This window comes from Dryas octopetala, chromosome 3, assembly GCF_963921425.1.
Source record: "Dryas octopetala chromosome 3, drDryOcto1.1, whole genome shotgun sequence".
NCBI lineage: Eukaryota > Viridiplantae > Streptophyta > Magnoliopsida > Rosales > Rosaceae > Dryas > Dryas octopetala.
In genome coordinates, this window is record NC_141368.1 from 25,258,136 (window position 1) to 25,274,947 (window position 16,812).

At 36.5% G+C, this 16,812-nt stretch overlaps 1 protein-coding gene across 1 annotated transcript; it reads left to right on the forward strand.

The window, feature by feature from the left end:
- Window positions 1-6,637, forward strand: LOC147292013 (cytochrome C oxidase subunit). Its single transcript, XM_086236200.1, has 7 exons — window positions 1-1,282; window positions 1,412-1,734; window positions 2,993-3,145; window positions 3,986-4,078; window positions 4,810-4,868; window positions 5,977-6,070; window positions 6,339-6,637. Exons 1-7 carry the CDS (start codon window positions 820-822, stop codon window positions 6,549-6,551), a joined length of 1,398 nt encoding a protein of 465 aa, XP_086092326.1. The 5' UTR covers window positions 1-819; the 3' UTR covers window positions 6,552-6,637.
- The last annotated feature ends 10,175 nt before the right edge of the window (window positions 6,638-16,812 follow it).

Genomic DNA, 16,812 nt, shown 5'->3' on the forward strand with positions numbered 1-16,812 from the left:
CTACGTTGCTACTCTCTCTCCGTCGAATCTCCGTCACATCTTCATCGCGTCTCTCTCTTTCTCTCCGGATCTCGGCGTACCAAGCCTGTCGGTTTCATCGGCGTCAGCGTCGGTTTGGTCATTGGTTTTGCCGTTACGATTCAGTTTTCAAACCGTGCCCACCCCCTCCCCTTAGTCCAAAAAAATAAAAAATCAACAACCCCCTCCCCAAACGTGATTTCAACCAGCCCCAACCACCTTTTAGCTCGGTGTTGATCTTCAATCCTCCCTCCTCCACTCTCCCCTATTTTCTCTTTCTCTTTCTCTTTCTCTCTCTTTTTACTTCTTCTTCATTGCAAATCTGATTCTAACCCCAAGGCAAATTTGGATCAAATACCAAACCCCCACTGATGTTTAATGCCATGGCAACCTCCATTGGGAGCTTCTCACGCTCCTAACCAACGCCTCTTCACCACCTTCGCCGTGGACCAATTTCGATTCAATGCCGAGAAAATGGCATTCCACGGGAGCAGGACCCAGGATTTTAAAATAAGGTGGGCTGAACGTCCAAGCTAGTTTTTTATATGTGATTTGTCAAAAATATCCTTATAATTTAATGGAATTGTTAAGGCGACGTAGGTACCACATTGCCACAGCCTAAAATGTGGTGAAATTTTTTTTTGTTTGGATGGTAAATGCACACACCCGTTGTTGGGTGGTATTTGTGCAAATTACCAGAACCTGTTCAGTCCTGAATGGCCACTGACATTTCGAACCTCAGAAACACCGAAAAATCTCTCAAGAAGAAAACACACAGACTGTTACGCTCCACAAACCCCAATGGCTTCTCTTCAACCTTCATGGCTCTCTTCTCTCAATACCATCTCTTCCACAAAACCCACTCTCTTTCCCTCCACAAACCTCAACAAACCCCACCCTTTAAAACCACATAAGCTCTCCTTCTCTCTGAACCCAGCCAATGCTGAATCTTCACAACCCACCTCACCAAATTCACCGGAAACCACGCCTGAAGTGGAGCCCGGTCCTATCGACCCTGTGAAGCTCTCATTGGAGAAGGCTAAGGCGTATAAGAAGTCAGTTCAGAAAAACCCAGTTAAGGATGGTGGTGTAATTGCTGGGAATGATGGGCCGGGTTCCAGTTCGGGTTCGGATGGTGCTGGTGGTGGGACTAAGGAAGTCCCTGCTGCGGTTAAGATTGCAATGGAGAAAGCTAAAGAGTATAAGAAGAAGAAAGGCATCGTGGCTGGTGGCACTAGTGCTGGGGAAAGTGACACATTTTCAGGTAAGTTTGAAAATTTGAATTGTAGTTTTATTTTTGATTGACCTGAGAATGCTATATAGTTTGACTTCTGAATAATGAGAAATGTAATGTATAATGTGGGCTAAAACTAGTATTTGACTTGTTTTATAGGTTTGGAGGGAAGTATTAAGGGAAATTCGGGAATTGAAAAAGTGGAAATGAAGGGAAAATTGTTGGTTTCAAGCATTGATTTTGTGGGACTTAACTTTGCGGATAAGAAGGAGGGTAGAAGACTTCCAGCTGGGCTGGTTCCAATAGCAGACCCTTTTCCAGAAGGGGGCTTGTCTGATGTCGAGATTATTGTTGGGGACAGCAGCAATTTTGGTGCAGTGGCACAGAAGCCTGAGCAGACTCAAGGAGATGATTCAGATATTTACAAGCCAAAAGTTTCTTCATGGGGAGTATTTCCTAGACCCAATGATATTTCAAAAACGGTATGATAGTTAATCTCAGAATTGGTGTTGCACTAGTGTACTTGATATATTGTTGGCATATTATTTCCTGTATGTAAATCTATTGATGGTGCTTGATTTCTGCATCCACTGCCACATACTGAGGGAAGGTGAGGGGAATGAGGATGTGTGGGGTAGGTGCTTGTTAAGTAGATTGTTTTATTATATACTTTTGGAAGATTTTTTCGGCACAAGTATTTTTGTTGATGGTGCATAATTTTGTATGTAAGATAATTTTTTGAATGACCAATTGTTTGTAATGGACAATGTTAATGTTGGCAAGATATTCAAAAAATTTAAAATTTATCAATTGTTTGTATATCTTTATTAAGTTACTGGAGTCATATTAGAGATGGAAACTATAATTTTTAAAAGAAAAGAGGGGATAAAAAGGGGAAAAGGAGAACAGCAAGATCATCAGCTGCCTTTGCTATTGTTTTTTCTTATGATATGAAGAAGCTTTGAACTTTGTATGGTGTTCCAAATTAATAGTAAGTTCAATGCAATGATATGATTATTCTCCATGCTCTTAGTTCTGGTGGCTTCCAATTTCTGATTCTAGCACATATTCTCCATGCTCCATGCTATTCCAGGTTAGGGCTTACACATGTTTGCCTCTCCACATGCAGGTTAGGGCTGCATGTGAGAGAGGGTTTAAGCTTGATATACATTGTTGCTCATCCCCTAATAGCTTAAGTTTTTAGGGTTTCGTGGTTGCCTAATAGAGGAGTGCCGAGTGACTCCATCCATGGTGCTGAAGGGGAGTCTTAGCATAGTCCCACATCTCCTGGGTACCCTTTCCTTGTAAGTTGGTTTTGCAAGGATAAGTTTTACCCATTGCCTAACAGGTGGATCCATTACATTTGTTAGATCATGTTTTGAAGTTTCAATAGTACTTCGTATTCAATTTATTCTTTGGTTCTTAACAAGATTGAAAAATAGATGAGTTAATCTCTTTTGTGTTAATTTGACCATCAATTGATGTTATTTATTCTGATTTGATGGAAGATCACAAAAACTTATCTTTGACCAAGCCAATTGGTTTCATTCCTTAGACTCTCCATTGGTAAATGTTGTCACTGGAAATGCATTAATTATATAAAATTTTGCGCTGTGAGATGTCCATTTATGGAGTGAAGTTCTTGAATTGGGAAATATTACTGTGATATAGCTGCTGTATTTCTGTGTTTAATGGAATTGCTTGAAAAGGTACTTGATCTGACAGAATTTTCTTTCTTAGTTTGGTGGTGGAAGAGTTATACGCCCTGGGGAAGTGCTTGAAACAGCAGAAGAAAAAGCTGCTAAAGATGCACGCACAAGACAATTAGTTGCCGCTTACAAGAGTAAAATTGGCATGAACATTGATCCAAAGCTAAGATCTGAATGTGAGAAGGTTTGCTTCTTGGGAAAATTTTCCTTCTCAACTTGTATTTCAAAAGCTTTTTTTCCCATGACCACCTCTCTTGATTTTTTTGTTTATTTGTTTCATAGAAGTTCAGATTCAAATAATGTATCACCGAATATATCTCAGCTCTATTTACAATTAAAATGAAATATTTACTTGGTTTATTCATGTTTGAACCTATTATTTTGATATAATGCCCAAACCGCATTTCAATATAGGAATTCAAAATGTTTCTCAATTTATTTTATTATTCGCAGGTTTTGAGATGCTTATCCAAGTAGAGATCATGTTGAATAATAATATTTCTATGGGTCAATAAAATTCTTCTTGGTGTTGGAAATGGATTAAAATTATGTTCAATGTTTAAAAGTGAAATTCTCGTGATGGCAGGTTGGTGTTGTACCCAACATCATCCAGCTTACGCCAAACCAAGGCTCGGGCCTTGTAGCCTTCTTAATATTTTGGTTGACAATACAATCTGTTATTGGAAGTCATAAATGTACTTTTGGAAAAGATATTTTAGGTTTCAAACAAGCCTTGGAGTTCTTAGGTATCCTTATATTGTAACTTACCTCTGAACTGCCCCTTTTCAAAACTTTTGATTACATTATGTAGAGATTCAACTGAATCTTTGAACCATGCTCCTCAGGTTAACCGTATTAGACAAATTTGGAACCTAAATCTCTTGAAGATTTAAATTTTAAAAACAAAATCTCAACTGTTATGTTTGTGTATTGACATCTTTCTCTCTCACCATCTTTATATTCATCTCATTAAATAATTCAATATGACAATACCATTTCCTAAAATTAATAACTTCCTATGCAGACATTAAAGGATGGTGACTCATTGATGGATGTTGGAAAGCTCAAGGAAGCATTAATTTATTATGAGAAGGTTATGGATAAGTTGCCATTTAAGGTAATGCTGCTTTAAATTATCTGTGATGCTTGGACATATTGAAAGAAAAAATACTTTTGCTATGAACAGACATTGGGTATATATGACTAAATGATACCTCTCTGATTAGCTGCAAATTGAATATTTTTCATGCCTAATAGAGTTCCATGTATGAGTATTATTGTAAACTTCTAAAGACTTGATAACATTGTAAGTTGCCCGATATCTATTATGCTATCGGTGTATACTGTTGCAAAGAAATATTTAATTGGGAGAAGTATTGAGGACCTGTCATGCATTGGTCCTTGCTAACCCCAATGAAGTAAATAATTTACCACATCTTTGTAATTTAGGACAGGCACAAATTTGGGTTTAAAATTTCTGAATCCAAATTTTCCATTTTCCAATATCTAATACTAGTGAAGGTGAAATAGAAATTACTGTAGAGCACACACAAGTAATACTTAATTGTATTTAGAAATTGAATGCAACTAACATAGGTTGGTTGAATCTTTTAGTCGAATCCAAATCCTTTTTTCCGGAAATCCTTTTAATTGAGGGGGAACTAGTGGATGCTCAAAATAGGTTAGTGGGAGGGAAGCAATAATGACCTATGAAATTACTCTGACCTGTGAACTAGTGGCCTCATTTATTTTTTTCTCTCGTTGTTTTACGGAAAAGAGGGTCATATTTGAGTTTTCTTTATATCCGTGCATTTTCAAATTTGCTTCATGCAAAAATTGTTTTTACAGAGTGAGCTTCATGGGTTGGCTGCTTTACAATGGTCTATTTGTCAAGACTCGCTCAGTAGGTATATATTTTTATTTTAAGAATTTGCTTCCTCTGTCTAATCATCTCCTGAAACTTTATTAATTATGTTTCGCATAAAATTTGAAAAAAGTCAGATGCCTTTTGATGACAGTTAAAAAAAGGTTATCTTTTCAGATTGTATAAAGTTCAAGACATTTCTGGATCCAAATGAAGAATCTGCATCTTTATATGGGATTTGTGTCTTCATTCCTTGCTACCATTTATATGGGATTTGCACCTTTAAATGCTCTATGAAATATGACGTTTTAGTTCTATATACGCTGGATGCCTAAATGTTCATTATTGTATGGTGGTTATTGTTTATTTAACATCTTGTTTAGGGATGGTTACAGCATTATTAATTCTTGAAACATTGGCGAACAGTTTCTGATAAATGGAATTGTGTTTTAAGTAAGAAAATTAGGCAATTGATAGAATTGAATCAAGAACCATAAAATTCTCTAAGGAATATTATATAAATTTGCCATATAACAGTTTACAATTCAAGAAAAGAACAAAAAGAAAAGAGAAAATGTTAGAAGTAGAGCATAATATGTAAAAAAAATCACAAAACCCACTAGAATATATTAAAGAAACCTCAGGGGTGTATGTGAAAAGACGATAAACCTCAGGGGGTGTAAGTGTAAATAACTTGATGATTGAGTCATTTGGGCAACTCTCATATTTCTACCCTCCATTGGTTCCACATACAACATTACAACCCCATCCTAAATTGGATATTGACTTCTAATTTCATCAATCCCCCTAATTCGTTTCAGAGACTTATTTGAATTAGAGTTGATTCAAACTTCATAATACAGGACAAAGAATGGTAGCTTCTAAGAGAGAATCAGGATTTTAAGAACTGTTGTCTGAACATAATTTTCCTCATGGTGACTTTAATGTTGTACGTTGTATCAAATTGATTGGATGCACTGAAACTGAAATTCCATTTCTTAATCATTTGGTTTTACTAGATATAACATCAGAGACCATATTTTTTGGTTTTAATGTGGCACATCCTGAATAAGGATCTCCCTCTTGCTCCTATCTTTAGCTTTCTGTTCTGCAATACCATAAGGATTCTGAATAGTAGTGATGGTTGACAGGTCACAGCAAGCACAAATTATGTACGAGAAGCTTCAATCCCACCCAACTCCTAAAGTAAGCAAGAAAGCGAGGCAATTTTTGTTCAGCTTTCAGGTAACTACCAATTGGATCTGTAGATAAACTAGTATCTGTGTGTACGAGACAAGGCTCTGAGGCATTCTACAATTCAAATTTAGCATGGAAACCTCAAAACAAAATGAGCCATGACTGTGGATTGACACCTGAAACCTATATATCATACGCATGCATTTGGTTTGTCACTTTGTTGGACAAGTTAGTGTATTTCATATCCCAAGTGCATATTCTCATAGAGTTGCTGTCAATTTCTTCCTGATTTATATGGAGCTTATGCATCTGGCAGGCTATGGAAATAATGAAGCTAACAAGGAACTCACCTTTGAAGAACCCTGGCTACCAGAATTATTTTGAAGCTTTCATTGAAAACAAAACCGACTACATGCTAAAAGAGGTCGAAGGTGAAGTGGGTACACTGAGTCAAACTCTCCCATATATATTTTTTCTTGTTTCTCCCATTTTTATAGTGTTACTTATTGCTATACAAAAGAGAATATAAAGTAAATATACAAATGTCATTACTAGCGAGACAAAATCAACAATTTTGTGATTCTAATTGTATATATCCAAGATATTATTTGGACATTTGACATTATAGATTCTATAATCGGTAGCTTCTTTTATTGTATTCTATGGATGTGTATATATAGGGTAATGTTTTCTTGTCAGACAGTCAAGCAACATAAGATGCTTATGTTATTAGACTGAGAATATAGACCACACATTTAGGCAAGAGTCAACTTAATTAATGATACAGACTTGACAACATTACTGCATTATATTATATATATATATATATATATATCAATTCGATCAGGTGCGCACTAACAAACATGTGCACTTGACGTCGAGCCCTCGGTAGATTTTTTTCAACACAGGCGAGCGTTGCAACTATTAGCGCTCGGCGCTGCTTCCTTCTTTGATTTTTGAGAGTAAACCTCCATTTTTTCACCTCATCCTCTCTTAAGGTATAGAATGGGTTTGGTGGAGGCATAAACCATAACATAAACGCCAACAAATTTTGGGCCCAGAGCTAAACAGTAGCTTCTTTTATTGTATTCTATGGATGTGTATATATAGGGTAATGTATTCTTGTCAGACAGTCAAGCAACATAAGATGCTTATGTTATCAAACTGGAAATATAGACCACATATTTAGGCAATAGTTAACTTAATTAATGATATAGATTTACTATTGTCAAGAGAACATTACCACATTATATATATATATATATATATAGTCCGATTCAGGTGTGGACGTTCGCACCGTGGGAATGCCGCATCTAACCGTTGGATCATATCAGCCGACGTGATCCAACAGTCAGATGCGGCGTTCGCACAGTGTGAACGTCCATACCTGATCGGCTCCGTATATATATATATATATATATATCAATTTGATCAGGTGCGCACCAACAAACATGCGCACTTGACGCCGAGACGCCGAGTTCTCGGTAGAGGTTTTTTAACATAGGCGAGCGTTGCAACTATTAGTGCTCGGCGCTGTTTTCTTCCCCAATTTTTGAGAGTAAACCTTCATTTTTTCACCTCAATCCCTCTTAAGGTGTATAATGGGTTTGGTGGAGGCGTAAACCATAATATAAACGCCGACAAATTTTGGGACCAAAGCTAAATCCTAACATAAACACCGACAAACCAGCACCGAACGCTCGATAATTGAAAAATTTTGCATTACCGAGCGCTCGACGAAAGATTTGAATATGCGGACATTCACACCTGAATGGGCATATATATATATATATATAATCTGATGAAAAAATTTAGTCCACGGGTAATGCATACTGAGAAGGGTAATACAAAGTGCAACACCACTCTATTCCCCAAAGCTTTTGCCAAGCAGAACTACAAATGGGGGCCAATCGACACCTTTGGGCCGAGAATGCTAAATACAAATGGTTGATTCACCAGGTAATCGCCCAAAATTTTTATTTGTGAAATGGGAGAAATGTGATACAGTTGAAGAGATGTATCTAGAGCTGTTACATATTTACATAAGCCTATTCGAAAATTAACTCTTATTTTCTTTTAGATTCTAGAAAACCAACATATTTTGTACTTGTAAAAACCAAGATGAGATCTATATGTGACCCGAGATGTGATTTAACATCTCGTATCCTCATTTTAATCCAAATCTTGACTTCATCTCTATTATTGCATGGCCTTAACATATACAAGGATTAATGGCATGTTTGGTTGTATTGTATGGATAAACCAATAATTTAGGGTCTAGGATGATATCATAGATTTTTATTATTGAAAATTAATATTTCTATCAGAATAATTGAAAATCATTGGAATTAAAGTTGGTCAATTATTTATTTGTCTACTAGTACTACATATCATTTCGAGTAGAGAAGAGATGGCCTATTGACAGTTAAAGAAAAAAGCAAAAGCAAACAAGATTGAAAGCCAAACAATGTAGATTTTGAATAATTATTTAAGATCAAAATACTAAAAATGATTAATTAGTTAGAGTTCGTGGCAGGTCGAACAAAGCATTTCACTTTTTTGAGATGAGGGTCTTTTATAGACTTTTATGGCCATTAGAGTACATAAACTAATTAATCTTCAATAAAGCTCCACTTGTCATCATCCTTTATCGGTCTTCTTTTGGTAAAGAATAAAAGAAGTGATAGAGTCTGCACATAATGTGATCGAGGCAGTTTTTATATTAGTCTTTAGGCTTTTTTATCCAAATATCACCAAGACAATAGGGGTGTGCTCCCGTACCATTCAAAATTTTATTTTTACTATTTATCACATGAAGTTATCAATGTGTACCAATGTAACACCTGCTATCCATATTTCTGTTAAATCATCAACTTTTTTCAATTTGTCCTTAAGTATAATTAAGAAAAACAAAATCCTTTTTTCTGTTCCTCACCCCCTCTAAGTCCAGACCCACCTCGACCCAACATCGCCGGGCCCACCCCATTGGTGGTCGACGGCCGGCCTCCCCCTTCTCTCTCCTTCTTTCTCTCACTCCCCTCTCTATGCTTCCCTCTGTCTTTCTCACTTTCTCCCCTCTTTGTGTTTCTCACTCCTCTCCTCTGTCTTTCTTCGTCTCTCCGATTTGCTGCAGATCCTCGCCGGTCTGGAGGCCGACAAGGTCGCCGGCAATATTAGTGGCGCACGATGGGGTCAAAGTGGAGGTGGGATCAGATTGATGGGCTGTGTTGAGAAGCCAGAGAGAGAAAGGGAGAGAGGAGAGAGAGGGAAAAAGAGATAGGTGAGAGAGGAGAGAAGGAAAGAGATATAGGGGAGAGAGGAGAGAGGTAAAGAGAGAGAAAGGGAGAGAAGAGAGAAGATGAGAGAAAGGGAAGGAGAGGAAGGGAGGCCGGTGACAGTGGCCGAAGTCGGCGTCAGCATCATCGAGGATGGGTCGGCGTCGGGGATGAGGGTATGCAAGTTAGAAGTGATTTTTAAATAGTTGGATTAGTTGAAATTTAATATAAAACTGACAAATCAGTACCGAACGCTTAACGAAGAAGAAAAAATGCACAATTGAGCGCTCGGCGTTGATATCCATAAATAAAAAATTTGTAGACGTCCGTCTAAGAGAATGACTGAATATGATATATATATATATATATATATATATCCTCTAATTCTTAATACGAAAGTGTATCATATTATATAATGGATCATCTGGAGATTAGATCAGGCCATGCGGATGTTGGGTCATTTATTCGTAATGATCAGTTTGGTGTTGCCCCATTTTGTGCGTGGGGCTACAAAGAATCTTTATTACTTAAATGTTTTAATTTGCAGCCAAAGCTACAAGCTAGTCTACTCTTTCCAAAATATTTACTTGAATTTGAATTCTCTGTTATGACCAATTTTGTTTGTTTCAATTATATATATTTGTGTACTACAAATTAATCAAATTAAGTTATGATTTATGATTATATATATGACTCCACACACATATACTTTATACTCTAAAAATGTTATAAATTTATTTTCAATTTATTTTCTTTTTTTCTCAAATATTCTTGAGTAGGGTTGTAAATCGACTCAATACAATTAGAATTTGACTCGTTTTCAGCTTATTTTAAATTCATTCAAGCTTAGTTTGTAAAATAAATGAGCTGAAAAAAGAGCTGATCGATTTTGAACTTTGGTATATTCAATTTGTAAAACCCATGAGTAATTCGTATATTTTTACGAGACACTTTGAGTTTAATCGAGCTTGGCTCATTCATTAAAGCGTGGCTCGAAAAGGTTAGATTGTTTTAATTTTATAACTCAAATATTAGACACATGAGCCGAACTTGAACATATATACCCCTTAAGCTTAATTCGAGTTTGATCCAAGCTTGATGACCTCGAGCTTGATAAATATTATTCGAGCTGATCAGCTTAAGCACTTTGGTATTCAACCGGCTTGGCTTGGCTCACTTACATCCCCACTCTTACGTTCATAATATATGATTAAGATTAAAAGTCAATTAACAAAAAGTTGATAAAAAAAAAAACAAAGAATCCGAATTCATGTTTACATTGAGAGAACCATTAAGATTCTCATCGATATTTTAAAGGGTCATAATTTAGTATTTGGAAAAGTCAGTCACTGGATATCCAATAGGGAAATTCTATTCATACCTAACAATTTTCTTTTCTTACCCAACATTCTCACTTGTACTACACCCAACATTCATTTTATTTTTTCTTCATTTTCTCATTATACCCAACATACTCTCCTATTATACCCTTATGTTAGTAAAACCTACACTAACATTATAATTTCTCTCCTTACCCAACATCACTCTCATCCCAATGCCTAACATCACTCTCACACCAATACTCACATCACCAAATACCCAACTTCTAAAGCCAAACCCGCTGCCACGGCCACCATATATCATCGCCACCGCCGGGGATAGGACTCCCTGCCAGCGCAACTACCCACCGCCACCGCCGACCATTCAACCTTGTATCTTCTTCAAACAAACAATGACAACCCCACATATTCCCATTTTCCCATTAATTAAATAAATCAAACTCATTTTCTAAGTTTTTTGGATTGATTTTCCATATTTATTGATAAATATGATGTTTTTGTATGAATTTTTAAAAAATAATTTGAGTGTTTGTGGGTAATTGAGGTTAATGGGTATTCATGTTGGAGAGGTTCGTTCGGTACTAGTATGCCAAATACGATGACAGTATTTGGTAGCCATCCACCAAATTAGTTTAGTATTTTCGAAACACTCCCACCAAATGAATTCAAAAATGTTTGCTTCATATATATATGTCTATTCGGTGGGAGGGTCCGAATACTTGTGATTTGTTCCGTGGATGCCAACCGAATGAGAGTATGTTGTTCGGTGACTTCCTGCCGGATGGCCCATTTGGTTAATAGCCACTGGAATTTGTTATTGTGTTCGGTACTGGTCCATCGAAAGGAACACGAACTAGAAATTTTTTAGAGCGTCATATGCACGAAAAATTGCAGAAAAAAAAAGGAAAGAAAAAATGTGCACACATCCCTCATTTAGAGGCTCCCAAGGAACAATTTCACTCTTCATTCGTCTAAAAACCCTTGTTTGGATGATATGGGGACAAAAATTATTTAGGGTTTAGAGTTGGTTTTGAAAGTGATCGTTGGAAGTGATTTTGAGAGTGAGGTTGATTGTTAAGTATAGAAAGAAAATTGGGTTTTTTATTTTAAACATAATTTGTCCTCAATGGTCATTTTATCGTGGGACACATGGTCAAAAAGTTTGTTGGATAAGAAAAGAAGATTGTTGGGAGTGAATAGAATTTCCCTATCCAATATCATTTTTTTTTCCTAATATTCATTAATAATCATATAGGAAAAAATTTAGTCACAGTGCTTAAACTTTTACCTTTATGTCCGTTCAGAATATGAATTTTAGTTTGTGTTAGTTTATCTCCTCTAACTTTCATGTTTGTGTCAAATTGGTCTGTTTTGTCAAACTTTCCATACAAAATTGATCATCTATTATGAATTTATGATAAACCTTATGAGAGAACTAACAAAAAGTTTGACAAAATTGACCATTTTGATACAAAATAAAATTAAGTTGAAGGAGCATAATGACATAAACCAAAGTTCATATTGATCTTGAACTGACACAGTGTTTAAAGCTGAGTTATTGTAGCTAAAATTTCCCTACTCATATATTTCTTAACTTATAACTTAGAGGCAACTTTTTGTAAATATATTCCTCTCAAATCTCAAGGGCTTAAGAACTCCTAAAATTACTTAAAAGAACATGGACAACTAAGTAACGTAACAAGAAGGGCATTCTTAGTGCGCATCAGGCACATGCATCAACGGATATGTAGCTATCGAGCACTTGGCAGTTGCATGGATTTGCATTTGCCAATCAATTTTTGTTTTTATTGATTTTCTAATTGAAAATTAGTATTAATTTGTAGTCTTGACTAAATTTTTCTTTTAGTGTGTTAATTATACTTTAGGAGATTTGTTGGTTGAGGACTTAAAGTTAGTGTTTTTATATAATATAGCTCAATGTTATAACTGCATATACACTTAATTGTGCAGATACGGTACTTGCTGAGCGTTTAGTGTTGCCTTTTGTTTTGAAAGTTAACAAGCAACTGTCTTTTTTAAGTAATTAAAGTACTAATATGTCCCGGCCAAAAAAAAAAAAAAACTAATATGTCACTTATAGTTATCGTTAAGGTAACATCTTTTATTTCTTAATATTTCGGTGTTTGCCTTGTAGGGTAGCTAGTGTGTGACGTGTCATCCGAAGTAATCAAACTCAGACTCTCTCAAGTTTGTCCACCTCGTTGACTGTTAATTCAAGCAATTTTTAAGCATCGACAAAGCCATGGGCTGATTTTAAGAAAAAAAAAAAAAATTATCGAATAAGTCAAGATCAATAATATTACTATATGCAAGCTTTCAGATTGAGATGATCATCATTTTTCAGAAAAAGCATATCCCAGCCGGCCAGCCAGGAAAACAAATATTATTTGAGTGAAAGAAGAAATCGACCCCAATTAAGATAAACAATTAAATTAATTAAGTAGGTAGGTACATTACATAGGGCCATCGATCTTGTTGTGTGACAGATTTGCTGTAGGTGGAAAAAGATAAAAGATGGACAGTGAGAGTTGAGAATGATGCCTATATACCCTCTATTGCTTCATTCATATATATATGAACATACCGAGGCTTCTCAAACGTACCCTTGGTATTTTCGCAACCAGCTGGGCACTCATGTCCACTACCAACACTACTATTAAAGCTAGTTTGCAAGCTAGTCCTGAAGATGAAGTACGTTGAAGCTGAAAATTAAAAAATGGCTGATGTACAAAACACTGATCCTGAAGCTGTAGGAGAGTTGATGATCACGCCAGCGTCGCCCTCATCAACTCCAGACGTGCATGGCGCGTCCATGAGAATTGAGAAGGCGAGGGATGCATACAAAGCTTATTTGGGGCTCGAAGAGAAGCCTAGCAAGCTGGAGGTGTTGAGTTGGTATTTGTATGAGCTCTGCTCCCACTTCATTCTTACAGTTCTTGTGCCTATCGTCTTCCCACTCATCCTCACCCAAATTGTATTCTCACCATCTGATGATCAGCCTTTCCATGACTACAGACCCAAGTCCGGCGTCCTTTGCACTCAAAAGGAAACCAAAACTGTAAGTACATATATATATATATATATCAGGCTCATTTTATTGAGGTATACCTCAACTTATTTATGTTGAGATATACCCTATTGAGGCCCACACGAGTCGTTTTGTGTCGATCCGAACTGTTCAATTTTTACATTTCCATTTATAGTACCAAGAAATCAACCACTGTTCAACGTTTAGATTTTAAATTTTGGGTGTTCAACGCAAAAATTAAACTTAAAATATATACTCAAACTATAATTCTACATTCTAAAATAATCAACAGAAAAAAATGAAAAAAAAAAAAATAGAAACTGAAATTTTTATATAAGGGTTGGTTGCGATAGAAATTAACAAGGTTGCTTTTGACAGTGAAAATTTTGAAGTGTTGATCAATCAGCGACATGTTCGCATGCGAACATTTTCGTACTTGAAGCACCTTCTATATATGTTGGCAAATAATTATTATAAAGCTAGCTTTAATCAGTTAATATATAATATTTATTTATTATTACTTTTAGTTATTTTTATAATTACTTTTATTTTTGTTATACTGGACTGTGCATGGTCATAAACTCTTAATTATATCATTATAAATGCAACACGATTAATTTCATTGAGAGTTGTGTCATTATTATATATGCTGATATTGACGAAAGAAAAAGACAAAATACATTAAGCTATATCTGTGTAATCTCAAGGTAACAGTTGGTGTTAATTAGTGAGTTGTAAGCATGTTAAATACTAGTTAATTCTAAGTTTATTTGTTTAATTAATTAAATCATAAAATATAACTCTATATTTTATACAATGACCCATATACATTACGTAATAAAAGATGAAAAAATTGACTTATTTTCTTCATACAATATTAATAAAATGTATTTAATTATCATGTCATATTACTCACGTTTGAAACTAATGTAATTATTTTGTTATTTGTGTTTAACGAATTGTGTTATATTTGTGTTCGTATCAAATGAATCCAAATTCCTTATTAATTTCGTATCGAGTTGAAAATTGTATTATATATATATTGTGTCCTGCTAAAAATTGCCACCCTAATTCGTGGACCTTGAATATAGTAGTTGAATTAATATATTAAACCAATTGCTGCAGGTACCGTACCCTCACACACAGGTCAATACTTTCCAAATACTCTCCCCTAGAGTGGACTTCAATTTCTTGGGCCATAGGTCTCGCCCTCGCTTCTCCACTACTTGGTGTTGTCTCCATCTTCCTCGACCATGGCTACAGCCAACAACTCATTGCCATCGCCTCCATAGCCATTGGAGCCATCTTCTGTCTCCCTGCTGGCTCCTTCAGAAACGTATGGATCATCCCACCATACATTGCCGCCATAGTCGCCTCCAGCATCGTCGCCACCGCCTGCCACACCCGCCACCTCGGCCTAATGGTCCGCGGCTTCACCGGACCAATTACCCTCCAAAAATCCCAATTCCAAACCCGAAGAGGAGTTTCCGCTTGGCTCTCGCTCTATGCAGCCGCCGCGGGCTCATTAGGCTCTGCGGTCATCTCATCATTCACTTACCACATGCTCCGAGAAAAAGAGCCCTTCACAAGCCTTTGGATCGTCTCGATCTTTAGTGGCATCAAATGGTTTTGTGGAACCTTCCATTTCTTGGTCACTAATAGACCATGCATTAGTTCACCTATACCATCATCAAAACTTGCCCATGCCTTTTCAATTTTTAAGTTTCCTCATGCAGTCGGAACCCTAATTGCCCTTTTTCTCTCCTCATTTACAACAATGTCCATTTTCACAGGAGGGGTGCTTTACCTAGTTGGACAACTTTGCTTCAAGCCAAAGTCTCTCCTCTACTTCTGGCTAACATATTTCATGTTCCCTTTGCTTTCTCTCCCACTACTACAACCACTACAACATGTTATAAAGGGGAATGCTGTCAAAATGCAACTTTTAGGCTTCTTCTTATCCGCAACCACTTCTGGGTTCGGCTTCTATTTCAGAGGCTCAGTTTGGGAACAACACCAAGTTTTGCTCTTCGCCGCCCTTCAAAGCACAGCCACGGGGCTTTTACACGCTTTTGCGCGAGTTCTGTTGATGGATTGTTCGCCGCGTGGGAAAGAAGGCGCGTTCTCAGCATGGTTTTCATGGACTAGAGGGCTTGGCATGTGTGCTGGTTTTGCGCGCGGTTGCATCGGCAGTGCCAGGAAATGCAGTTGCTTCTTTTGGGGTCTCATTTTGTAGCACCATGTGTGGAATATTGATTCTGATTTTTGGGAATATTAGTGATTCTGGAGGAGCCAAAGCTGCAGGCCATGTGAGAGAGGATATTGGCCATGATCAGCGAGGATCACCAGTTGATGGCCTTGATACTGTTACTGCCTTTGAGACACCAGTTGGTTTAGCTAGCCGGAGCTAAGCTTATATGTATAGGGTCTTTCTCTAAAGAGAGGATGTCTGCAAATTAAATATATGCGGACACCCTTTACAACAATCAGGGGTTTTCGATTTGAACCCGTTTGGGTCACTAATTGCATATCGAGTTGGGTTTCCATATTCTTTATCAGTTAAAATTTTGGGGTTTCACTTTATTGCTGCTGTTAAATTTTGTTAATTTGGGTTTTGTCAAATGATGTTGACTACAATTAATGAATTAAATAACAAAATAACAGAGTAAAGATTTTTATTTTTTTGGTTTTGTATGGTTGCTGTGTTTTATATATGTTTGGGTTTTGCTGGGTGTTTTTTGGTTGCTGTCTAAATTAAAGATTTTATTTTTTTGGGTTTTGTATAGTTGAAGTAATTAATTGATACTCTCTGTTTTTTTCTTTTAATTGAGTAGTACAACCCTTCAACTTGGATGGATCCTCCATTAGGAAAGGCTGTGATTCAAGTACTTATGATAAGTGTACACTCCTCAAGTAGCACATGCATGAGCTAAAGGCTTTTAAAGGGGGAGGGGGAATCGAACTTGAATGCAAAGGGGTAAAGTCTACTTCCAAGTGGGCTGCCCGGCCACTAACTATAACTAAGCTTATATATTGAGTTAGATCAAACTTTCATTTTTTTTTTTCAGATTATAATATAAACCAAAAAACTTGAGATGCAAAAACTTCATGTCTTTTACTCACTCT